The sequence below is a fragment of the Numida meleagris genome, chromosome 26, assembly GCF_002078875.1.
Source record: "Numida meleagris isolate 19003 breed g44 Domestic line chromosome 26, NumMel1.0, whole genome shotgun sequence".
NCBI lineage: Eukaryota > Metazoa > Chordata > Aves > Galliformes > Numididae > Numida > Numida meleagris.
In genome coordinates this window covers 4,002,242-4,028,229 of record NC_034434.1, presented here as the reverse complement: position 1 = coordinate 4,028,229, position 25,988 = coordinate 4,002,242, and the positions used below count along the sequence as shown (strand labels likewise).

Here is a 25,988-nt window from a genome sequence, read left to right as displayed (position 1 = left end):
AGAACCCAAAGAACCAACAAGTGGTATTTAAACTACAAAAATCCAACATCTGTAATAAAATATGAACACTGAAAGTTGGTAGGATTCAAAATGACATAAAACTAGTGAAAATGCAGTATCTCACACCTACCTTAAAGTTGCAGCAGTGTCGTAGCCAGATGTTCCCCTTACACCTGGAAAAAGGGAAGGAAAAACAAAGCATTAGTGCTCTTTATTTTTTTAAGTTTTCAGAAATGTCATCAACATTTCAGCTCTTGACACTTTCTGATGCATAACATTTGGTTTGCTGGGAGCAAGTCCAACATCCCTGCAGACTTCTGAATGTGTTTAAAACGGAAACATTTCTGGAGAGCAGAGAGCCTTGACTCTGCCTGGTGGAAGCAGAAGACATTCCGAGTCCCAGGGAACTGCAAGTAAGCTGCAAAGGATCGCTACTGTGATGAAAAATTAAAAAAAAAAAAAGGAAAATTATAAATTATTTGCTTAGATACATAGGTTCTTCCTTTCTTGTTTATGCTCTCCTAAGCTAAAATATCTTATGTTTGTTTTGTGGATATGGATCAATGAAAAAACTGACAATATTCTGTTTTTAGAACTATGTAAAAGTAGAATCTTTAAGACCGCTGCAGAAAAAAAGCAGTGGACAACAAAACATTCCCATTCCTGCCCGGGTCAGCTGGAGAACAACCAGCTAAGAAAAATAAAAGCACTACACAGGATCCTTTCACGTGTGCCAGCAGACAGAGCAGACAGACTCAAGAACAAGGAAGCCTTATGCACACAAGGAGACTTTGAAGTGGAACAAGGCTTTGACTTCTTCAAAGGAGTATCTTGTAAGATTACTGCCTTTTTTCCCTCATTTACTGATATATGCCGGAGTCTAAAAATACATTCTGTTTTGTGGGTTCTTTTTCTTACTGAAATTAGACGCCCAGGTGCCCAGCTGCCTTTGGAATGGGCAGCCCTCAGCAGCGGAGCAGCTCAGCCATGCACTGCCTCAGTGAGCCTTCATCATGCAAGGTCTGCAGCATCCCTGAGGAACTTGTACCGTACCACCACCAGTGCAGGCATACTGCTGGGAAGCCGCTCCTTCCTTTGCCATGTGCCACTGCACTCTCATTCTGTGCAGCTGTAATTTTGTACCTCGCTTTGTATCTCCTAACCTCTCACACTTTGGGGTTATAAAAAACCCTAACTTACAGCGTAACAAAAACATTAAGACATTGTACACATTCACTTCCACATATCACCTGGGCATCATGATTTCAGCCGCTGCTGGAACGCCAGATGTTGGGTTACTAGGCACCTGCAGATGGACTGCAAGCCCGGACTCCAGTGCGTGCTCAGAACCGAAGCTCTGTGGCTTTAAGAGCCGCCGCTGCTCTGCCTCCTCCCGCCGCAGGCTCCGCAGAGCCCCCCCCCCCCCCCCCCCCCCCCCCCCAGCGAGGCCGGGCACCAAAGGAGAGCATGGGAGGGGGATGGAAGCGGCCCGGCTCCTCGGGGGCAGCGGGGCAAACTATGAAACGCCCGACACCAGAAATCAGATAAGGAGCACCGCCTCAGCAAGGACCCAGGTAATGTCTTCATGCAGACAGACACCTTCCAGAGGAAGGAGACAGCCCTTGTCTATGCAGCTCCTCCCTCAGCCTCTATGAGGTACAGTATTTTCTTTTCGATGCAGCATAATACCGGGGATGGGATTCTGATTTTACTGCAGTAAGATTTGAACTGGAAGATAAAGAAAAGGTTTTGTTTATGGCATGAAATGCACACTAACAGGGAGCGTTGGAATCCATCCGGATGCTCTGTACCTGCACAGCGACATTGCTGGGCTTTCGCAGCGATCCGTGCCGTACCATGGCAACCCCCAGCACCTCTCTGTTATCCCACAGCAAATGAGAATCTTGAAAATCAAAGGCAATGTAAAGAAGCCATTTATCTAAAGAAAGCTTTACTGCTTTTAGCACCTATATTAAAGAAACCTGCACCTTTTCAGGGCCTGTTTTATACTGCTCACAGTAAAACTGCCATACTTTTCAGCAAATATAATTTGTTCTTCCCAACAGATTTGTTACATGTTATCAACACGCAGTGCTACTGTTTTAGATTTATTTACAAAACATCTCTAAAACCTAAAAACCTTGAAATAAAATAGCAAAACAACTTACAGACAAGAAACACCAAGAGTTTCAACCTGAAAATCAGATATGCTGTCACCCAGTTGTGCTGCAGAAGAGGGACTGCAGGCATTCTGGAGGTCCGTGCTGAAGCACCGGTCAGAGCACTGCTGCAGCTGCCTGCTGGGGCCCTGCTCCAGCACAGCCATGCCATAGCCAGGCCAGGGCAGGCCCGAAGCTGTGCCTGGCACAAGGCAGCCCAGAAGCACCGTTACTGTCGTGTCACAGAAACTCTGCAGCACGCAGGCACTGAGGGACAAGCAAAGAGCATCGAGTGTTTGCTTACAGAATAGCCAAATCCAGGGTTTTCAGCAAAATGATGGTGTGAAAATGACAATTACAAGAGGGTAGTATACTGTGGGGGCGGGAGCAAACCATTCTTTACTTGCTTCGTAACACCTGACCTTAAAGAGTTTATTTCCACCATGAGCTCTGCAGATGAACTGTCACATTTAACACACTTGTCAGCACACACTCAGCATGCCAACTTTTCCTTCCCATTCTATGCAAATCTTAATTAACCTGTCCTTAAAGGACAAGAAGTTGTAGACTTGGACAGAGGTGCTATGCAGGTAACAGTGCACGGAGGTGCTTGCTCTCAAATAGCAATCCGCTCAGGCAAGAACGTAATGACAGCTATTGCCAACTGTAACATATTCATGCATCCCTTTCTATAAAGCTGTTCTTAGAAACAAATTTTAAAAATACATTGCAACTAAAGACTATTCCAACATGGGACTTTGAACTGACCGCAGTTTCCCTATCTGTCATGAAGCTAAGCCCATTTGCTCTGGCGTTGGATGCGGGCTAAATACAACTGCCTGGTTTGTACTGGAATTCCTCTACCGCAAAATGTTAATGGCTGAAGACTTAGCCAGCTACTCCCCCACGCACAGCAGGATACAAACTTCCTCATTACACAGTACATAAAATATTGTCACTGTTAGCTCTAACAAATCTATGGGAATCTAAAAAAATCCTAATAAGAGATCTCTATGTGCCTGTTTTATTTAAACTACCTAAATATTTTTATCTTATCTGTTTTTGTATCCCCTGCAGCTAGAAGAAGCTCCAATTAAAAGAATGGACAAAGATGCAGAAGCGTTGCAGGCAGCCAGAGCGGAACTCTGCGAAGCCAGGAGGCAGTGGCACCACATGCAGAGCGAGATTGAATCCCTGCACGCTGTGGTAAGCATCACAAAACGGCAAAGCCGGGGAAATAACGCATGGTGACGGAGTTTTCATCCTCCCTTAAATTATGACAGATTTTACTGGAAAATATCTCAGCCTTAAAAATATCTGTTACCTTAAATAATATCCTTAGAGGACTTGATATAAAAACACAGTCTGATTGGTAGTGAAAAGAATGTACAGCACCTTCACAGACAAGTTTCGAATCTTAAGATGAGTTAAATTTACAGGAAAAGGGTTTGGAGCGCTCGTTGCGTGCCACAGAACAGCAGTACCACGTGCAACTACAGAATTTAGAGGCGGAGATTGAATGTTTAGAGAAAGACCTGCAGGAAGTGAGAAGAGGCATTGAGAAACAGCTGCGAGAGCATGAAATTCTCCTGAACACTAGGATGAAACTGGAGGAGGAGATAGCAACGTACCGCAGTCTGCTTGAGCAGGAAGAGAGCAGGTACGTGGTGATTAAAGCACTCACATTATCTTCCTCTTCAGAATTTCCCAATGAAATAACCATCAGAATTGTAAATACAAGAACCAATCAGTAAAAAAATTATATTGTAAAATCCTTAGAAGTGTTTTCATTGTACTCAGCTTCACCAATTGCACACTTCCCAGAAGTCAGACTTCTCCACAGTACATTGCAGGTAATAACGAGCTTCCCACATCCTCACTTGAGGCACTGCTATCGATGCAGGTCTGCATCACATCGCTGCTTGACGTGGGTTCTGCTCGTCTCACACATGATGTGCTGCGAGAGGAGCTCCCATCGGATCACATGGAGGATCCCCTCTGCATGAGGCTCACATCTCTTGGCATCGCCTGGCACAAGCGTGGGCTCACACGTCTGCGGGGTCTGCACATTACGATGCTGTCCAATAACGTGCCTGATAGTGACTCTTTGCATTAGCTGCAGCTCGTTGTGTCTGCCCCTTCCCTGCACACAAAACACCAGCATTTTCAAACGTAGATTTGCGAGAAGCAGCTACACCTATGTCAGCAACAGAGAATAAGGAAAAGGCAAAGCACCGCATCCTGCACTCCGCACCGGTACCCGAACAAAACAGCACGCTGCTCGGCAAGCTTTCAGTGATCACTGCCCCCCTCAGCCACGTCCTCCCGATGCCGGGCCTTAGTCCAGCAACCTCACACATTTGAATAAGAAGACTCCACACAAGGAAGTCAGATTTAGTGCTTCTATCTCTGTGAAAATACACTCAACACAGTATTAATAAAATTAAATAGCTCTACCTGGCACACAACCAACACACCATAAGCTGTCAACAATAAAGACGAAATTAAACAGATATTTTCAGTAAGTTTCTTTAGTTTTACATTCAGAACAAGAAATCCTAACGGTTACTACAGTCAAACAGAACTTCTCATACTTAGTGGTCCACAGCAGCTTGTAAAACAAGTGATGGATTAAAGTAATTCAATATTACGAGATGCTGGTAAAGATGTTTATTTTTGCAGGTACCGTTGCTCCATACCCGACCGGAAGGGCGGGAGGAGGCCCCCCCCCAGCAGGCCTGCCTTCACGCTGCATGCAGGTGAGCGCGCTCACAGCTCATGGCCTCAGTGGAGCCTCACAGCCACGGGCAAACTGTGGGACACGACAGAACGACCTGCGTTCTGAAACACCCCCGGCCCTGTGCCACAACCTCACTCATCTACATACATGGTACATTTGCATTTTCTTTTATAGACAGTGTAAAGAAGCATGAAACTGAGAAGATGGAGTTGATGACAAAACAAGCAGTCCTAGATGGAAATATTATGAAGCAAAGCGCAGAAGCTCATGGCACTATAAAGTAAGATAAGCATAAATTTAACAAAACATTTAAATGTGAATCTTGGGCATTATACTTCATTTTGTCAGATTTTTCCTTTATTTAGTATCTATTATATGATTCCCCCACAACTAGGAAGCTCCAGAGTAGCACTGGTAGTTCAACTTATATTGAATTGAGTGTTTTAACAATAAATTAAATATTAAAGATCGTTTTATTAGCATTTACTTCCTGAGCTAGCAATATCATGATGCTGCTTCAAATTGCAATTTCTGTCAAGAATGAAACTACTAATAATAAATTTAGTTAAGGCTGAAAGTAAAGCAGCCCATACCGTGTTTGCAAAGTCCCTCTGGGGCGTATTTATGCACATAAGTTCAGGCCTGGCTCCAACTTGCATTGGGGAACTCCTACGTTTTGCAGAGGGGAGGGGAGCCTGGCTGCTCAGCGGGCATCTGGGAGTTGCTTGGAATGCTTGCTTCACCTGAACTGACTTTGCTAGTGTTGCATCGCATCTTTTTTTTTTTTTTCCTGCCACTCTTCAGGCTTTTTGTAGACTAGCATTTCACAAAACATTTGGAACAAACTGTGCTGTACCACACGTGTCACTAATACGTAGCTATAATCAGTTGTTTAAAACATGGGAATCCAATTAAAAAACGATGCCACCGTAGGGCCTGCCGTACACACTCCACGCGTGACGCTCGCTGTCACGCGCGGGCTTTGCCCATTTCTCACTGATTGTCAGATCTGAATGCGGCTGCTTGCCTGGGTGCTCGCCTCACCTGCAAGGCTCCAGTCACACTTTCAGATTCTAATCCTGAAACATGACTGGAGGGTTAAATCAACAGGATTTTGGTGCCTAAATATTATTTACATCACTTGGGTTTTCAATTATCTGTATTCTACTTCTGCCTTATTTTTTTATTTTACATTAACTGTAGATTTAGATTCTGAGGTGTGGATCTGAACCAGACTTTTCTCCTCTGTGTTCTGAAAGCTTCCAGGTGCAGGACTCGGTCCTGCCCGCACTCATACAGACACTTCTGACTAATATTCCAGGCTGAATTCTTAACTTTCTCCTTGGAAACAAACTAGCTGTGTTCAGAGCAATGATTTTGTATCCAAGTCTACTTAAAAGTGTACAAAGCCACACTGGAATCTCACGCTCTTGACTCAGCTTTTCAGAATGAAGCTGTTTAAAAAAAAAACAAAAACAAAACAGAACTCTGGCGCCTCAGCGTCACATCTTAAAGGCTGTCCCGGAGTTATGTATTACACAGCGCTCAAAGCATCATAACACTTTTGCTTTACTGTTTCAGGACAGAAAAAGTGGATGAAGTCATTAAGGAATGGGAAGGTTCTTTCTTCAAGGACAACCCACGCTTAAGGAAAAAATCGGTTTCGCTGCGCTTTGACCTGCACCTAGCAGCGGCCGAGGAAGGATGCCTACGCGCCCAGCAGAAAGCGCTGCCAGACATCGAGGTCAGGCTGGTCATGAGGAGGTCGTGCAGCATCCCCTCCATCAAACCATAGCGCACAGCCAGCCGGGCCCGGCCGCCTCCGCCCGCTACCGCAACGAAATCTCACCAAGGACTTGGACACAGCAAAAACAACCGCGTCTCTTCAATGGAAGGGAGAAGAGCAGGAGAGTCAGATTCCAAGAAGCCTGGCTTCTACCAGTTTTATACTCTGGGTACAGTCCTTTACTTCTCTCATTACTGCTGTTTTGTAGCATTTCTCCAAATATTAAAAAAATGAAACTGTAACTTTATACTTCGACAAGAGAACTCATTTTCTCTTTCTGGGAATGAGAACCACATATTTCATCCTCTTCTTCAAAACTGCGTATGCATAATGGCTGATGAATCCTTGCAATGATTTATATCATGATTGTCATACTTGAAATATATTTTAAAACACTTTCTAATGGAAAAAAAAATGTGACATGCAACAATGCTCTTAAAATACATACACTATTAACTAACAATTTTCTTTTAAAAGTGGCTGGTATTTTTAAATATTTTTTAGGCAACGACTGAGCAAAAATTTCTTTCCCCTCTAACCACAGACACATCTCTCAGCAGCCTCGTTACGAACAAATAACGTTCAGCCATACGGTTCTGCTGCTTTTGAAGCAGGAATTCCCACTGAAAATCGGTCACTCTCTTTGTTGTCCACGTGTATCTGCACTACAACTCTCCCAGCCATACTGAGTAGAATTATATCCTCTAACTGTTCAAATATTAGGAGCCAAACACCCATTTTTAATACTGGTATTTAATTCATTTTGTGAGTTGCTACAGTGTAAATTGAAACACCTTCAACAAATTCCTCTCCTGACAAATCTTTTAGGTACAATAGGCCCTCGACCTAGCGCACACAGCAGATCACTGAGGTGCCAGGTCATGGCCACTATGGCTTCAATGTGACGGACAAAATGAGGACAGAAGAAGGGCTACATGTGCCCAGGCAGATCCTGCCACGTGCATTAAGTGTCCCCAGAGCCACCACTGAGAGCAGCAGTGGACACATACAAAGCAGAGCCGATGGTCTTGCATCCACGCACAGAAAAAACCAGGAATGGAAACCCTGCCATGCTGTATGAGACTACGGGACAAACTTCAAACAAACAGAAACAAAATCAGAACGTTGGTTTGCGAGGATTCAAAGAGGTAACTCTTAAAATCAGAAACCCTCGCTGAAACCGCTGCAACTACGGGGGCTCGAAACCTAGAACCAACACAGACAGTACTTGTGGGATCCACAGCAGCACGAAAGAATGGACTGAAATGTCAAAGTGCCCTGCTCCTTCAGGCATGTGTTAAAGAATCGGTACCGCAGATTCTTCCACCCTTCCGTTACGCTTCTATCTTTTATTAATGGCAAGAACAACGCGTTTACATTGCCCACGGTTCTCTGTCTACTGTATAAAGCTGGCTAATTATCATTAACCTTAAAACTGATCTGGTGTTGTTAATACCTGAATAGTTGGCATCCTGAATGTAACAGCCTCTCCTGGCATTTTCACTATGCAGCTTTTTTTGTGCTATACTCTGTATATTTTACAATACTTGAATTTAAACTGAGTTTTACTTGCTTTAAGGCACTTTAAACAGGGATACAAACTTACCAAAGTAAATAGCTGTACAACAATAAAAAATAATAAAAAGGAGTTTGCCCACGCGTACTCTGTGAGCTTCAGGGTGGCTGTCTCGAAAGAGATAAGTGACAGAGGAACAGAAACAAAAGCCATAGATAAGAAAATCCATAGCACTGCATCCGAGCACTTTGTAAAGCTCTCTGTGGTAAAACTCCAGCTCCCCAACGACCTTTACCAACACGTGGAAGGCATGTGTCCTCCTGCTACAAAATCTGCTGCTAATTCCAGCAAACCTGACTAGATCTCTGAGTGAGTGCCACACAAGAAGGAGATGATGGCATCTGGCTTACAAAGTGATGATCCAAAAGATAAGCTGGCTGGCGAAGATCAAGAGCAAGTAAACACGTAACAGAAACTTGGTTGAACACATACATCTTAAAGCTCCTCTCAGGCAGGTAGAGCTTGCACAGGCACATCGCCATTACCATACAAACACACGGAAGGCACTGGCAGCTCCACAGTAAACAAAAATGGAATAACCTTACTCACAGACACGTTTTTTCTTTGGCCAGTGAGCATCTGGCTTATTCTCTGACCCACAGTACTCGGTATTTGGTGTTTCTCTTCCTCAACCTAACTCTAGATGTCTTCCCTAGTGACACAAACCTCAGCAGCACAGTACAGAGAATAGATCTGGCCTTAATCTGGCAGTACTATCTACACATTATTTTAGAATACTGTTATTACTGTGCATCTACAGTAGTCACTCTCATCTGGGAAACTTAAGCAACCAGAGAAAATGTTGCCCTTAATTGCATACATCGCTTCATCCACACAGGCCTGACCTCGCTGTTTCTGAAGCCATCTCCCTGACAGCAGCAGCATCCTGAGGAATCCTGCAGTGAGAATTGTATTCCATCCACACGACTTTAACACTCAGCTCAACAGCTCCTAAAACACACAGCTTCTGACTGAAGCTGGAAACCAGCGGTACAAACTCAGTTATCCTGTTTTATGATCATGAAACCTGAGGCTAAAAGTAAAAAAAAAAGAAAAGAAAAACACAGCAGTGCACGGTAATAGCTGGGTTTGTTACCACAGCCCTGCAGGCAGCCCACCCTTCCCTGATCAAAGGGCTTTTTCTCCATGTGGGACTGCCAGACACGGAATTCCTCAGCTACATCAGGAACTGCCACAACTCTCAAAGAGCCAAATATTTAGGGCCTGTGATCAGAACGACCTAGTATGAACAAAGCTCGTACATCAGTAAGAGTACACACACCATGCAGTAAACTGAAAACTGTCTATAGGCAAAACTTATCATGGTCACACAGAAATAAAAAAAATAGCAAAAACCAAAAAAGGTTAACCAAAGAAAACAATAAATGGCTGACCTTGGAAAAACATACAATGATTCAGAATTATTTGCATGGAACTATACTGAACATTTCTGTAACCTGTGCAGATTTAATGCTATCAACATCAAGCACAATTTAATATCATCAGCAACGCAATGCAATGAATGCATGGAGCAGCCAAATCCAAGACAAAACATGGTTATTTTTCACCAAGTATTTTCTCACCTTTTCCTTACAAATGTTCTACCCAGGTGAAGCTGGCAGACCAAAAGTGTGCGGATTTGGCTGTCGGAGGATCTTTTCAATTGTTATATTCCTTCCGTTGTCAAATGGAAGACAGATTATTCTGCCGTAATTCCACCAATTGCTGTTGTGGCCCCAGAGAGCACGCTGTAAGCAGTTGGAGCAGAGCTCATCTCTTTATTTGTCCGTGTCGCTATGCTTACTTAAGAACAAAAGCAAAGCGGCCCAAGCTGTAGGCACCAAGGAGCAGGCCCGCTGCAGCAGCTTGGCGTCATGTCCAGTTTCTTCTTTTCCCCTTCTATCACCTTTTTTAGGTCATATAGACATTGTCTATTTCTGTTTATAAAATGTTATTTCTGGTGTCTTTTCAAGGGCATTCACTGTTTGTTTCTCCTCTGGCTGCCACGTTCACCAGGTCCACCACAGCGTCCATTATGGGCACAGGGAACTTTATTTTTCAGCCATATGACCGTTTTTCAACACCCAACTTTGATTTCATCTGAAACTCAGTCACTGACAGCTTCTGTGGTGTAACTGATCCCTGTGGATTGTGCTGTTCTGTGCCCTCCTGCCCCCGCATGCCTGCAGGCTCTGCCTCCAGGTTAGGGCCCCACATGGCACCCACAGCTCTGCGCTGCGCCCCTCACCTCTGTGATTCAGCCCTCGCGTTGGACTTCGCCGGGCTGACCGACTTCACACCTCTCATTGACCTCTCCTCCCACAGCCGCCATTCTGAGTCACCACGTTGGGCCAAGCTGTGCATTCTAGGCAGGCAGACGGTTCCCTGAACCGCCCAGGCAGCCCCGCTGCCTTTATCTCTCTCCGTTATGGGATTTTTTATGGGATTTACTCGGGCCCGGGCCCGGACCCGCGGCGCGGCTCCGCCGCCACCGCCACCTCACGGCCCTCGCGCCTCCACCTCAGGAGAAAAAGGCGCGAAATGGCCGCGGGCGCGAGGTACCAACGGGCGCCGCGCGACGCCGCTCTCTGCCGCAGATTCGCCACCGCGGAACGCGGCTACATCTCTGTGGAAAGTGCTGAAAGGAACATGGGGGCGGACAGCTCCCGCCCGCCCCGCGCCCTGGTTGTGGTGGGCGAGAGGATACGAGGCTGCGGCTGCAGAGCAGCCCGGGGCGCGGGAACACCCCGCACCGCCCCCCGCCCCATTCCGGTCCCGGCGGGGCGAGGCCGCGCACCCCGCAGATTCGCCACAACCCCTTCTCCTCTCCCTCCGCTCCCGGCGGGGCGCGGGGCAGCCCTCAGCTGGGCAGCGGCTCCGAGGTGAGCGGGGCGGACAGGCCGGCCCCACATCACCCGGACAGCCGCGGACAGGAGCTGGGCGGCGGCTGTGGCGAAAGTGCGGAGCTGAGCGCGCAGGCGCGGTGCTCGCCGCCGGCTCGGCCCAGGGAGGAACAAAGGGAGCGCGGCGGCGGCGGAGCGGTGAGTGGCACTGCGCGGGGCGGCCCGCGGAGCGGTAGTGGAGGTCTTGGTCCGCTCTCGCGGGCTGGCGCGGGGCAGCTCTCGGTTCTCCGCACGGGGCTTAGGGGGCTCAGGTGGGCGCTGCCCGCGCGGCGGTTGCGCTCGCGGCCTTCTCCCGGCGGCGCGGCCCTCGCGGTCGAGCGGTGTGGGGGTGCGGGCCGGGCCGGGCCGCGTTTGCGGGTCCGTGTGGCGCTCCGCGCCGGGAGACCCGTCCGGCAGGCGGTGCCGAGTGGCGGTGGAACTTCGCGGAGTTCCTGGAGGAGAAGAGCCGGGAAACGGGGCCGGGCTGCGGCGCGTTACCGGTGCGCGCTGGCGGTGCTACCGCGCGGTGCCTGCGTGCGGCGGGAGCGGCTCTCGGGAGCGCGGCGTGAAATGGCTCCTGAGGCGCCGGGCGCGCGCCGAGAGTCCTGAACGTGAGGGCGGCACAGATGAGCGCTCCGTGCCACGGCCTTCGAACCCCGCGGTCCGTGGGAGGTACGGCCGATTTTGGGAGACTTTGTTTCCAGAAAGTTTTTTGTTTTCGAAACTGGCGAACTTTTAGTGACCGTAATGAATGGTACGGTGAGCAAAGCATCGCAGGCTGGGGAAGGTGAAGGCGCAGTGCTTAATGGGATGATATTCTTTTGTCTTTCAGAAACACAAATATAATGTCAGGTGGCTGAAAATTTGCCTATCAAAATGTCAAGTAAGTTTTCAGACTTTTCTTCCTTTGGTGAATTAAAGATCTGGTTCAGCGGGCTCTGAGGCAGTGCCCGTAGTCCTTGTACGCAGAGCAGTGCGGCGCACAGCGCTTCCTGGCCGGCTCTGGCCTTCGCTCCCGCGGTGGCTGAGCGCTGCGCTGTCGGCTCTCACTGCAGCTTGGCTCCACATGGAATTGTTTCTGACGCCCGCCTGGACGTGTCGAGCACTGCTGCAGTCCAAGCGTTTGGTCTCACGGCAAATCCAGCTCTCACAGCTTCTGCTAAGTCCTGCTTCCCTGCTTTGTTCCTTACCTTCTTCTTAACTGATGTGCCTATAAACACACCTCATATTCTTTCATCTGCCTAAATAAAAGACCAGCAATGTAGCTACAATGTGGTCTTATTTATTTATTTTAGTTTCTTCTGTCCTTTGCTTTATGCTCTCCAATGATAAAATGCAAAGTCTTTATGAGCGGGGTCTTTGTTTTAGTAAATCATGTTAAAATGTTTGCCAGAGTGGATGCCTTTTAAAGAACTCAATCAAATTTTCAAGGATTTTCTTTGCTTACGTTTCTATTTTAACAGAAAGGCCATCTTATGCTCCACCTCCTACCCCAGCTCCTGCAACCGTAAGTATAGTGATTTTTCTCATTAACACAGATCCCTGGTAACAGCCGTTAGTGACTTCCCCGAGCCATAACGGTGGAGATGCAGCACCTTCCTATATTGGAAAAACACACTTGTATTTCATTATTAATATGACATGTGTTGCTTAAATTCATCTCAATTTTAAAGCAGTTTGCGAAAAAGAAGCTGAATAAACTGGTTTCGTCTTAAATTGAGCATCTGCAGGATCTGCCCTTTTTTATAAGCAGTCACTGGAGTTACTCACCTCTGTGGCTAGTTAAACTCATGCAGACAGTGCTCTTGCTCTAAAATGATATTTGCAGCATTTGCAACAGAATACCGGAATTTCTAAGAACAAGTTGATACGCTTAATTATAAAAGTCCCCACTCAACTTGGACACACATGATGGGCAAAAACAGGACACGCTCTTGTGCTTCTGACACATTTTCAGTGGAATGCAAATTTTTGTTGTACTGGGTCAGAAGAAGGAAACACTCATGATGGTAATCTTACTCAGATTTCATGAAAACACTGGTATTTTGGGGTCCGCTGCATGATAAATATCCTAACGTATAATAACATGGTATGGAACGCCAGTTAGGAAAACATGAACATGAGTTTTGAATGATGTCCAGTTGCACTCGTGCATGTATAAAAGCATCCTGAAATACTAATAGGCTGTGGTTAGAAGAGCACCTGAAAGCAAACATGGCTCTTGTGTTTTGGGAGTAGAGCACTCACAGGAGAAAATACCAATGTCTGGAACAAAAGAATAAGTAAAGATGCTATGGTGAAATTCTTTAGCAAAAAAAGTCTGAAAACTGTTACCCCAGAGCTGCTATCCCTGGTCTCCGCAGCTGGGAAATGCAGGATGCAGTTAGGTGAGATGCGATGCTTTCACTTCATTGTGCCATACTTCACACCTGAAGAGGCCCAAAAGCGATTACAGCATGTAAAATACAAGTTATGCGTAAAGAAAAAGAAAGAAATAAAACGTGTTTTCCTTAGTTTGTTCAGAGTTTTCATTTTGCATGCAGCTTATTAGATTTGTGCTGAGAGGAATGTGATGGCACGTACCCTTACCAGTGGATTCCTGCAGCAGGGGCTGTGCGTGTGTCCATGGTTCCCCGGGACACAGCGTGGACACAGGCACTGCTCAGTGCTGCGTACCCAAGTGGTGCATCCTTGAGTCAAGCTAAGAATTCTTCAGCACTGTGCTCAGAACCAGTTTCACGTTCGCTGCCAGTGACGTGCATTGCCTTTCCAGCACCTTTTGTGTTAACTGAATGGCACGTGGTCCTTAAGATGGTCAGTGCTGCCTGGGTTCGCCTTGTCTGCCCCTCCTGAGGTCAGCACAGCTCCCACTGATGCAATGTTGCATCTGAAGTAACAAGTCCCTGTGTAATGCAGGTGGTTACCTTGTAACACACAAATCCTCCTGCTGACTTCTTTCTCTGCAAACGGAGATTAGTTGTCCTCTGATTTTAATGAAGATGTTATGGTAATGCTGTCATACAGTAAAATGGCATCGTATTAAATAGTGAATGTCTGTGTCATCATCAGAGGCATAAAAACTGAGGAAATGTCAACTGCTGCAATTGAGTTTTTTAAAAGTTTGACAATAGAACATATGAAGGCTGTTTTCTAAAGGATGATTTATTTTGTATCACTTGTTCAGAAATAAAGCAACTACAGCATGTGTACATGTGGTTGAAAACCTTGCAAGTTAATGTAGCTTAGCTTCCAGGATGTGTTTGTTCTGTGTCTGCATCTGTCGCACCTTGGGCCCTTGGAGTCCTGAACTTAATCATAGCTTTTGTAACAGTAACCTAGAATGGGCACGGCCAGCAAATCACTTCAGGAGATTGCTGAGCTGTGTCTTACCAAAGTAGCACACAAGTGTGACACCGTGCAGGCAACGCGTAAACCTGGCGCGGTGCGGAGGGCGTCCTGGAGGCCCGGGATGGGAGCAGCGCCGCAGGCAGCGCGCGGGCACCGTTAGGTGGTTGCTCCGCTTTTTGTCCAACACCATTGGAATTCTGGATAAAGAAAAGAGCGTAGTTAAAGTGCAGGAGTGAGAGAAGGGGAAGACAGCGAACCTTCTGATGCTTGATTACAGCCCCTGCATACCCATCATCTGTGTGTGCAGAAATTAGATGTTCTTGACATTACTGGAGGTGAGAACAAATGGATCCACCTACAAGAACGGATGAAGATGCGTTTGATTAACCTCTGATGTGTTTGATTAACTTCTGATATGTATGATTAACTTCTGAAACAGTCTCTGATTCTGCCACGGCCTAAGATTAGTTTGTGGGTTCTAACCTGTAGATTGCATTGCAGCAGTTCTTCAGCTCCGTCCGTCTGCAGCCTCCTAACAGACCGGCATCTCCGTGAATCATCCTCACTTGGTTTTTCTAATCTCTACAGTTCTCCAAAGTATTTTGTTTCTGCAAACCACCAGTAAAGTCTTCTGCTCCTGGTACTGGTGCACAGATGGTGCTTTCAGAGACTGACTTATTTTTTTTTACCCTGTTTGTTGGCAACATCGTGTTCGTTAGAAGTCAAAAGGATGGGAACAGAAGGAGGCAGAGATTTTCACTGTTGTAGTAAATGTTGGGGGACTTTTGCCCCTTTACTGTGTGCTACTTTGCCTTCCAAGTTTGGATGTGAGACTCTTCTTCAATTTCTTGGTGGCTTAAATGTTGGAAATACAAGCAGGACTAATGGAATGCTTGTTTAAACCAGTTACGTGCTTAGCAGAAGTAAAACCACTAACTTTGGACAGAAATTTGTAGTGACGCATCTGCTAAAGAATCCTGTTTCCTTAATAGCTTTATATTGGACTAAGTTCTGTGTGTTGAGAAGGTATCAACTGCTACACCTCATTTGCTTGTTTAAATTCTGATTGCTTTTGCATGCCATATTGCAGTTCATTTTCATTTATGTGTTTTCCTCGTTTGAGCTCATTTCTCATTCGTGTTTTTGTCTCATTTGTTTCCATCAGCAAATGCCCAGCACACCAGGGTTTGTGGGATACAATCCATACAGCCATCTGGCCTACAACAACTACAGGCTGGGAGGGAACCCGGGCACCAACAGCCGGGTCACGGTAGGAGAATCAACTATTACATCATCCGGCAAACAACAGGCACTGACCAGAAATGGCTTTAGAGTTAGGTTCTTCTGAATCTTGGCTGCTGCCACGTTTTCTAGGAACAAAACATTACTTCTGATTTTCACTCTCCATCCCTACCCCTTCCCCTTTACTCTGAAACCCTTGACAAGGAAATGGACTTCTGTTCAAGAGGGGGAAAAACATGTGGGAATCGTGTGATGCAGAACTCCAAGGAGACAGAGTCTGTGGTCTTCAGTGACCGCTGCATGCTTAGGGAAGGTCTGTGCTGCAGGTACCAATTCCTGGGGGGAGGGAACTGCAAATGTATTGAATTTGGCACAAAAATAAGGAGGAATGCTTTGCAAACTGGGGATCATTGATAGTAGCTGCATCATAGTATTGAGCTGTGCAAGAAATGTAAGCCTTTCTTTTTCTTTCCAATCTTAGTCTGATTTAACTGTGCAAAGTCCCTAGTTCAGAAACAGTTGTTTCAACAGAATTATGATAATAATAATAAAATAGAATCCTTCCAGATAATCTGTGGGTGTGTGGAAAATGGATGTTAAATTCATTTTTGATGGAGTAAGTGAAGTGAAATGAGAGGTGACAACTTCCTTCAAATACAGATTGAGCCCCGAGGATTAGGTGCAGTCAGGAAAAAGACAGACAGTGGAGACACAAAGTTTTCATAACTAACACAACAGAAATAGAGTAAATCCCTATTGGAAAAAAAAATCTGTAATTCTCATAATAAGGTTTTTCATTTAAGACTTCCTTAATTTCACAACATGCTTAGTTTGGAACGTGGTATAAAAAGCGATTTGTCAAGGAACACGTACGGTGCCTTAAGTGAGGAGTACTCGTCTTGTGCTTCCTTTATAAACCTTCTTTCAAAGTTCATGTGTGAGTTCATCGGGTTTGTTAAGGTGGTTGCAGAACAGGCCTTCCCCATACGAGCTGGAACTCGACTGAACGCGCTGTCTGAACATACGTTTATTTTCTTAAGCAGGAATGAGATAGGTTTGCTCTGAGAACTCTCATTGTTTCTGTATGTCACAAGCATATACAGCTTTCTCTGCCATGCATATATCAATATATGTATGGTGTCTTGAAATTCCTGTTAATTTAAAAGCATTAAACAATTTCCGTTAATGTTTTTCAAATCCATCTGTGTGTGTATATATGTATACATTTTGGTAATGCATATACTCCATGTACATTATCTATATCTATACACAGTTCTGTATGCATTGTTTCATAGAACTCCATAAATTCAGCAAAAAAACCACGAAGAGGAACAATTGGAAAGCTGAATACGACACACTGGCCTTTATGGCCAATTTCAAGTGTTTGCTTAAGCTGCTTAATCCTGAAAAAGCTTGAAAGTGCTTCCTATTTTTATGAGAGCGGTCCTGCAGTGTAACGTAGCTCCCTGCACATGTAAGTGCCTGCAGAGCAGACACGGCAGCTGTGAGGTCGCTGTGAGGGGAACAAAGCCGCCAGGCATCCTGTGAGGGACGGAGCAGGGGGTGCAGCAGTTCCCAGCAGCAGCACTCCTCAGTGTCTTCCTATTTAGCACAAGGTGCTCGGCATGGTACAGACCGGAAGGAAGAGCAGAGCACACAAAGAGGCAGAGGCTAACATGGATAATTGCAGCGTGGAGGCCAGTAACGCACACTGATGGATCGGTTGCTTGTCGTAGCGAGCAGTTTGACAGGACTAGTTGTTGTACCTGTTCACAGGCCGGGGGGGGTTGGTGCTTCCTTCTTGGAATGGGGCGGGGGGATGTTCGTTTCTTTCAACTGTGCGAGCGTAAATGCTTCCCCAAAGCTAGCGCGTGTGGAAACTGTCCAGGGAGCACATTAACAAATGGACTTCTTCATTTTTTCCATAGGCTTCCTCTGGTATTACCATTCCAAAGCCCCCAAAGCCCCCAGACAAGCCCCTGATGCCCTACATGAGGTACAGCCGGAAGGTGGGTATAGGTATCGAACAAGTAGTAATAAAAGTTAGCGTTGTCCGTGCTAACAATTAATTGCTGTTATCTTAGTTTCAGCTTCTTAACTTTTACTCCTAACAGCCTGCACATTCTTTTAAGGGAATTGTAAAGTACAGATGCATTGCCCTGCAGAATAATGGCAGCAGTAGTCTGTTCTTACAGTTGCCAGTTTCTGGGGGGAAAAGTTTTCTCTAAAATGATAATTTACTACCACTGTCCGCTGACAAGGATCCACCCTGCCACATTCACAAGTTCCTGTGACTTACTGAGAGAACTTTTTGTATAAAGGAAATATTCCTTGCGGTATACTGGGCTTGGTACAGTGCTGTAGCTGGACTGAAGAGTAGCAATGAGTGGACTTTGCATGTTCTCCTTCACCAACCTAGCCCGTGGCAACGGTTACTTCGCTATTCTCTGAACTGTTTGACAGAAAATAGGAGAGAGACCCTTGTGGAGTCTGAAATCTGATTGGGCATGGGGAGGGCGTGTGAGCCCGTCTGAAGCGGGTGAGCCAGAAGGAAATTCTTCCACTTCTGGTAAAGTATCTTTACCAGCGTATCTGTCGTAGGCCAAAAAACCAGCAACAAAAAAAAGTCAAGTGGCGCAGCAAGAAATAACACTGGCAGCTCTCTCCTTGGTTTTTTTCCCTGTAAAGTTAGAAACCTTTTTGGTGGAGTCAGAACTTGTTGGAACTCAAATTGATCAGCAAGACTGAAAAATATTTTGACATGTTGCATTCTGATCTGAAAAGCTCAGTGCTCTTTACCGTAATCTACTGCTGGATGTGTGTACTCGGTAGCGCTTTTTTTTTTCCCAGAGATGCAGCGATGTTCATTTGAGAAGAGAATTAAGAGGGTTAAAGGCAATATTCTCATGAAACCAAAGCCGTTTCAGCACTGCCCGTTTCAGTAGATGACCTCCTACTGACTTCCTGCCCCAGAAAATAATCGAGATAGTTTAGCCAGACTCGTCCCTAACTTAATCCTGTTTTTCATGGTGGTTCCAGAAAGAACACTGAGATGACAATATAAAATGTTTAATTTGGAAGTATTTAGATATCATTAGTAAAGCTCCAGCTGTTTCTGTTAAGGTCTGGGACCAAGTGAAGGCGTCCAATCCTGATTTGAAGTTATGGGAAATTGGCAAGATTATTGGAGGAATGTGGCGAGATCTCACTGATGAAGAGAAGCAAGAGTATTTGAATGAATATGAAGCTGAAAAGGTAAATGGAAGAAATCTGGGATGTTTATTACAGCTGATTCTTCTAGGAACTGGTCTGAGAAGAAAAATTCATCTTACCCATGCAGTGGGGTATGAGGCATTCACGAGACCCCCTATATGTAACTTAATGGAAGTATGTCCTGACACGTCTTTTAGATTTTTTTTTTTAAATAACTGTACATCAACTGTGACTGGTCAGTTTTTAGACCTAATTCAAAATGAAGTATTTATAATTGAGCGCCGATTTTAACTGTTTAATGAATGGATTTGATTGTACAACATCAGTGTTGAAAAGATTGTCTCAACACCAAAATGCTCTTTCAAAACTGGTGCTCTGCAACTACTGCTATTGAGTCATGAACATGCTCATAAAAGTCTTCCAGTCACGTAGGGTTTGGTTTCCATGCTGTTATCTGGTGTATCTCCACGCTGTGGCATAGTGTTTTGTTTCTTAGTAGAAAAATGATACCATTTTTTAGGATTTTCTTGTGTTTTTGTTTTTTGTTGATCTTCATGACAAAAGATGACAGCAGCGCCGTGTGTCTAGGTTGGTAAGTGTTGAGGACTTTTACAAGACTGTTACTGTGATCCTAAGCTACAAAGGGGAGCTTGTCCACCCGCTGCCTTGTAGTTAAGCCTGGTTGGCATCCTGGCTGTGCACAGCCTGCTCAAACCTGAGAACTTGGAGCTGTTTTATTCCAAGTCAGTAGAGAAGTACTTCCAAGCTGGATGCTCTTAGTTGAAATAAAATTAAGGAATTCTATTTTTTGAACTCGGTAACAATGTTTAGATTGTAAGCTCCTTGGGGCAGGGGCCATCTTGTTTATATTTTTCCAGTGCCTAGATAGGTTTCCAGTCCTAATAATAAAGAAACTGACACCCTTAGGTATTGGTACCAGGATCGTAGATGATCTCATTTTTCATTGGAAAAACCTCAAATCTCTGTGCAAATTCTAGACTAAGCAAATTTTAAAAGTGAGGTGAAATAAAGCAAGTCAAAGGGAAAATATTTCAGAGAAGGTGAAAACAGTGATGCAGTCCTGCTACCAGTAGTCTGGCTGCAGCACTCTGTATCATCCCAGTGCAGGGATGGATCAAAGAACGCAAAAGCATAAGTTATTTTGGAAACTGGCTCATGGCATACTGGAATAAAGAAAGAGAAGAATTTGAAATGAAAGATCTAGTTAAAACTCCAAAGAATTACTGAGAATATTTTAAGTCAACTCATTTTTATTTTATCAGAGTTCATTTGATAAATGCCTGGTTGTGAAGTTTGACTTCAGACAGCAAAGATAAAGCGATCTTAAGACCTCTCAAGGCAGTAAAACACTGAAAAGCCCAACGCCACTTGGGCTGAATGACTGTGGAAGGAGTTCTAATTTGTAAAAATTAAAGCTGAGAGAATATAGTTGTTTGTGCATCAGTCAGGTAGTTCAAAAGAGATGTCTGTGTAACCACGCTTTGAATTGCACCTAATTGTGTCAGGTCTGAAATTGTCCAGTGGTGCAATCAAACGATATCGGTCACGTTTCAGATAGAGTACAATGAGTCCATGAAGGCCTACCACAACTCTCCTGCATACCTTGCCTACATCAATGCAAAGAGTCGTGCCGAGGCTGCGTTAGAAGAAGAAAGCCGACAAAGGCAGTCACGCATGGAGAAGGGTGAACCTTACATGAGCATACAGCCAGCAGAAGATCCAGATGGTAAGCAGAAAGCAATTTGTATGCACGTCCAGGGAGGCAGCCCCATCACAGGGCCCGGGGCATAAGCACACGCCAGATAGAGAAAATTACTTCTGTGTAGCTCTCCCGGTGCTGAGCGTGACTCCTTTTAGTTCAGTACCTCCAGTACTAATTCTCGTGGTTCCATTTTATTTCATCTAGCTAACGGCTGACCTTGTCTCGCTCCCAAAGACTAAGGTGGCAAGGCAGCGATAAAACTTATTCCAGCCCTTAATTGTGTGTGAAGTAAGGCGGACAGTTCAAAAGAAATCAGTCTGCTTCAAACTCTGCGGCAGCTTTAGCAAACGAGTTGCCAAATGATGAGCTGCTTTAATCCAGAGTGGAGTTCTGCGCTTCATTACCAGAAGCACGTCGTTCTGATAAGCAGAGCTCTGGTATGATTAAGAGCACCTGAACTTCAAAGGTTCAACAAATGTCATTTGAGATTGTTTAGAACAGAGTTATCCTCGCTATTGACAAGATGATGAGAAAATTCTGAAAGTTTATTTGACTGCGAGGAAACGCACCCCACCCAGTGGGAAAAATTCAGATTCGTGCAGTTAAGGTTTGCTTTTAAATTCGTGACCCAGTACGTACTTGTTGAAACCTGAGGGTGAAAAAATCCCTTCAGTTACACCCTGAGATAAAGCCTGTGGCAACAACGCCTTCCTATGAGAGGTAACTGCAGAATTTCTGTCAGCATGTGTAGTGTTCCGAGCCGCTGACATTCTGGGGCTTTAATTCTGATCCGCACTACGTGGGCCAGAATTAATGCAGGCAGAGCCAGCTGCGCCAGCACTGAGCTGGATCCGTTCACGTTTTGGGTGAAAGGCAAACTCATCCCTGCAGCAGGAGCGTTGCTGCTGTCCTTCCCTGCATGCCACTGGGGTTGCAGGGACTGCAGGAATCTCATGAAAAGAGGAAGACCTTTATTAAGGAGACCGGTTACTATTTGTTTCTTGCAAGTCTTGTTTTCTTCCCACTGTTTTTTCACATCGTCAGATATCTCAATGAGAAATTGAACACAGCACTTGAAAGTAGAGGAGGTAACTGGTTTCATGAAAGCTGGCAGGAATGCAAGGATTGTCCTTAATTTCTTTTTGAGTAGTTGGAGAGTAATGTCCATTAAGAAAATGTACTGTGAATTCCGTTCAGCTTCTGGACTTCCCTGTATGACACCAGTCTGTAATTCATACCCCCAGTTAACTGCTCTTCACGCTCAGCTAAATGTGACCTATATTCACAAAAGTTTGTTCTCGGTTTTTTTCCTCACCAGTTGTTAATGATGTTTAATTGCTCTGCTTTGGATTTTCATTAGTTTGAGCTGTTTATGGAGGCTCAGACAGCAGTTCTGCTATCGAGAACCTGACTCTGGTTTGATCTGATTACACTGAAGGGCTTGACCTGCTCTCTGGGCAAATGCAGCGAGTCACAGCACGGCAGGTCTTGTCTTCTGCAGGCCAGAAGCTTTGAGTGCTGCTGGATGGAGGAGTTTCAGGTGTCATTTTGGTACAAAGCTTATGTACACGGGAGCCTAGGAGTCCTGTTAGCATCTCACAGGTTTTTTTCTTTCTCGGTGAATATTGTTCTGGTACCACAGTTAATCAGAAATGGTTTCGTTATTCAGTGTGCTAATAGCCCATCTTAATCTGAACACTTGGAGAACACACAGTAAATAACGAGGTCAATCCAAACCTCATATGTGTGGGAGCTGCACACAGAATGGCAGCCGTGGCTGTGCCGGGGAGGATGGCATTCCGAGCCCCACGCTGTCGTTTTTCCTCAGTAGCTGATGTTCTTTAGTCAAATATTTGAGTGTGAACTTTGTGACACGAGAAAGCGGTGTCAGGTGTTGGTTTGTTTGGAATTGGTGGTGACATTGGTACAGCCTCATTAGCCTCGGTGCTCGCTTCGGGGCATTAAAGCCGTTGTCCTTCCAACTCCCGTTTCAGATTACGACGATGGGTTTTCGATGAAGCACACAGCTACAGCTCGTTTCCAAAGAAACCATCGTCTCATCAGTGAGATCCTGAGTGAAAGCGTGGTTCCTGACGTCCGCTCTGTTGTCACTACAGCTAGAATGCAAGTTCTTAAACGCCAGGTCCAGTCCTTAATGGTTCACCAGGTAAAGATGAATGACAGGAAGGCGGCTGACACGCGGCGCTGTGCGGCACGCCTCGTCCCGTACCCTCTGATCACAGCTGTTCTCGTTGGTGCTGGCACTCTGAACGCTCTGGTCGCTGATGCTGGGTTTTCTTGGGAGTGCCAAGATGTGAGATTTCACCTCCTGTGCTGTTTTGGTACTGAGAATTACGTTAAGCTGTATGTTGTTCCTTAGGGCACCTTAAGTAGTAAACCCATAGCTCCTCACTATTGTACACAACCTTTCTTTATACAGGGTAAATCCGCAGTTTGATAGATTCACTTGGCTTATGACTGCAGCCTCGTAGCAGCTCTTACTGCACAGACCCATTTATTGTTCAGACTTGTTATACTTCTTGGTGTATGTCGGGTATTGGATCAAGGAAAGCATTTTGGTGTAAGGGTGTTAAAACGTGACTGCATTTAAATGTTGGTCCAAATATTTTTGTCCGTTTCTCCCGATGACTGCATTGTAACCTTCTCCATTTATTACATTTCCAGCGTAAACTGGAAGCTGAGCTGCTGCAAATTGAAGAGCGTCACCAGGAGAAGAAGAGGAAATTCTTGGAAAGCACAGAATCCTTTAACAATGAGCTCAAAAGGGTACAAGTCTCACTCTTCTCTGACTTTGAAGAACCTGCTAGTTACCTGCTCATACAGATACTCTGCCCAATTCCGTTTAGTTCAGTATTGAATTACTGGTCATTAGATGAGGGCAGTGTCCTAGGTCTGGTGAAGTGCGTGGGTGCTGGAAAGCACAGGGCATTTCTATGGCTCCGTGCTCCTGTGGTGACCTTCAGTGGTGATGTTCAGGCAGTGCAGGCTCCTGGATTTCACCAGGGGGCAGCTCAAGGAAGGCGGCCCAGAGCCGCTGTGCAGAACGTATCGCTGTGTCCTGGGCTGCATCCCAAACCAGGGCTTAGATCGCTCCTCTGGCTTTTTTTGATGTATACTTGTTTCTGAAGCTACTAATATAAACTTATTCAAATCACAATAGATATGCTGCATATAGAGATACTGAGCTAGTAATTGAGTTTTGTTGATGTTTTCTCTTCCACAATGTGACTGGGGTAATAAAAGAGCTTTTTTTTTAATTGCTAGCTATGCAGTTTGAAGGTGGAAGTGGATATGGAAAAAATTGCAGCTGAAATCGCTCAAGCTGAGGAGCAGGCCCGCAAGAGGCAGGAGGAAAGGGAAAAGGAAGCGGCTGAGCAAGCTGAGCGCAGTCAGAATAACGCAGCAGCCGAGGAAGAACAGGCAGCTAACAAAATGGAGGAGAAGAAAGAAGAGGAGAGCGCTCCAATGGAGACAGGTAACTGCACTTCAAACCACCTTCAGAATCCCCAAGGGATCGGTGGTACAGTACCTCTGTAGGCTCCATTTGGCCAGGGGGAATGCCCCAGGTTCCTGCTGTTAGGAAGAAAGGCTTCAGAAGAACATTGAGAATAGTTATCTTGGTGGACACAGCTGTTTGTTTTCCTCATTAAGTTGCTCCTTTTTACAAGGGCAGAGAATGTCACAAAAACAGCATGCAATACTTGGTTTAAATGTACCAAGGAGAAAAAAAAAAAAAAGATTTCTGAATGCTTTCATCTTTTAGCTATGGGTTAGGTGGGAGCGGCTGAGAGCGCTTCCTTGACCCACTGTCACCATCCAGCAATGGTGCTAGAACTGCAGCTCTTCCCATGCTGCTCTTCCAAACCGACTGCAGGCTTCGTTGTGTTCCATACAGTGACACTACAAAACGGAGCAGTATTTACAAGCATCAGTGGCCAATGTCTCTGTGAGTCATTGCTGTAACAGCGTAAGGGAGAGCGGAATGAGGGTTCGGATTCTGGTGCACCTCGTTTAACGAGGCACATTGCTGCCCTGTGCCCGGCTCCTGAGCTCAGGCAGCTGCAGGAGAACATCAGGGAGCCAGGAGCCAGAACCACGTGCGTTCTGAGCGGGCTTTGAGAGCTCTGCCTCTTACTGCTCATTCTAAGTCACAAATAATTTCTGTGAAATACTCTCAGTTATTACAAGCTCTATTCCTAAATTCCAACTGCACTATCTAAATAAATATATTGGTATATAAATGACACTGAGAAGTATTTTATTACAGAAGAGCCTCACCCAGAAGAGAGCACAGAAAACCAGCAGAATGGTGAAGAAGGAACATCTACCCCCGATGATAAGGAGAGTGGCCAAGAGGGGGCGGACAGCACTGCAGAGGAAGGGACCAGTGACAGCAACACTGGTTCAGAGAGCAACAGTGCAACAGTTGAAGAGCCCCCTGCAGACCCCACCACTGAGGAGAGTGAGAAGAAAGAATAAACAGTGACTTGTTTCATGTGTGTCCTCTTAATGAAGTACTGGTTTGATTTCAAAATGTGCTAAGCAGCTTTTGTATCTTTCTGCCTGCACCCCGTGTCTCCCAAAGATACCAGGTTTTAGTAGCACCTGTTATCAGCATAGTGACCGAAGGCATTTCAGGGGCAAAGGAGATCTTAAAACAGACAGAAAACATCTGACACATCTAAACATAGTGCTATGATATGTAGAGAGATTATTGTTTGGAATTTGTTCCCCAGAAAGATTGTACTGGTTTTGTTTTTAATAACAAAAACAGCATTCCTCCCCTTTTTAATAACAGAATGGCCACAGTGAGCAGCAGTTGTCTTTCAGAGCCCTCCCTGCTGCCCTGTGGCTGTCGGAGATGGAGATGTGCATCAGCTCCCTGCACTCCTCCTGACTCAGCCCCACTTCTGCTCAGTGGAAGGGAACATCACGCCTGCACCCAGAGGCTGGGGATCCCAAACCCAACCCGCAGCAGCCCGGGACGCTGCCACTGCTGTTTCAGTTCTTGACAGCAGGGATGCCTGCCCCAGCTGCCTGGACTTAACGAATGCTTTCAGTATTCATGAGTCAGGCTCCTAAACGAGGCTGCAAGACTTGGGCTTCTGCTTTGTTGTATAATTTCTGTCACCTTTTGGGCAGTAACCCTTCAGCAGGGAAGGAAACTTGCTCGTGTTCTGCACGCAGCAGATCCAGCGATGCGCTCCCGAACTACTGAGTGCAGTTCTGCTGAAGCAGGTGTCATTGTATCTGAAGGATTTTTGGAGATAGGGAATTACTTACAGCAGCCTTTGCTTT

At 45.6% G+C, this 25,988-nt stretch overlaps 2 protein-coding genes and 1 long non-coding RNA gene across 7 annotated transcripts in view; 2 read left to right on the top strand and 1 right to left on the bottom strand.

Annotated features, from left to right (window-relative positions):
• LOC110388714 overlaps nucleotides 1–10,792 on the bottom strand; it is a 49,104-nt gene extending 38,312 nt beyond the window's left edge. For both annotated transcript variants that reach the window (XR_002432959.1, XR_002432958.1), the window contains exons 1-2: nucleotides 9,845–10,792; nucleotides 131–173 (exon numbers count right to left, since the gene is read on the bottom strand). This is a non-coding gene — a long non-coding RNA (uncharacterized LOC110388714). The remainder of the gene's footprint in view (nucleotides 1–130; nucleotides 174–9,844) is intronic.
• On the top strand, nucleotides 1,437–8,333 carry KRT222 (keratin 222). Of its 3 annotated transcripts, XR_002432950.1 has the most exons (7): nucleotides 1,437–1,574; nucleotides 3,237–3,365; nucleotides 3,599–3,819; nucleotides 4,842–4,918; nucleotides 5,074–5,179; nucleotides 6,481–6,854; nucleotides 7,514–8,333. XR_002432950.1 is itself a non-coding variant. In XM_021378221.1 (6 exons), exons 1-6 carry the CDS (start codon nucleotides 1,479–1,481, stop codon nucleotides 6,692–6,694), a joined length of 843 nt encoding a protein of 280 aa, XP_021233896.1. In that variant the 5' UTR covers nucleotides 1,437–1,478; the 3' UTR covers nucleotides 6,695–8,333. The 3 variants fall into 3 exon arrangements, 2 of the variants coding, with proteins under 2 accessions (XP_021233896.1, XP_021233897.1); XM_021378221.1 differs by having other exon boundaries at nucleotides 6,481–8,333; XM_021378222.1 differs by having other exon boundaries at nucleotides 1,528–1,656; nucleotides 6,481–8,333.
• Nucleotides 11,068–25,189, top strand: SMARCE1 (SWI/SNF related, matrix associated, actin dependent regulator of chromatin, subfamily e, member 1). 2 transcript variants are annotated; one of them, XM_021378203.1, is made up of 11 exons: nucleotides 11,068–11,302; nucleotides 11,976–12,026; nucleotides 12,607–12,650; nucleotides 15,657–15,761; nucleotides 17,662–17,742; nucleotides 18,857–18,988; nucleotides 20,522–20,693; nucleotides 22,664–22,836; nucleotides 23,355–23,456; nucleotides 23,955–24,165; nucleotides 24,958–25,189. In XM_021378203.1, exons 2-11 carry the CDS (start codon nucleotides 12,020–12,022, stop codon nucleotides 25,167–25,169), a joined length of 1,239 nt encoding a protein of 412 aa, XP_021233878.1. In that variant the 5' UTR covers nucleotides 11,068–11,302; nucleotides 11,976–12,019; the 3' UTR covers nucleotides 25,170–25,189. The 2 variants fall into 2 exon arrangements, with proteins under 2 accessions (XP_021233878.1, XP_021233879.1); XM_021378204.1 differs by lacking the exon at nucleotides 18,857–18,988.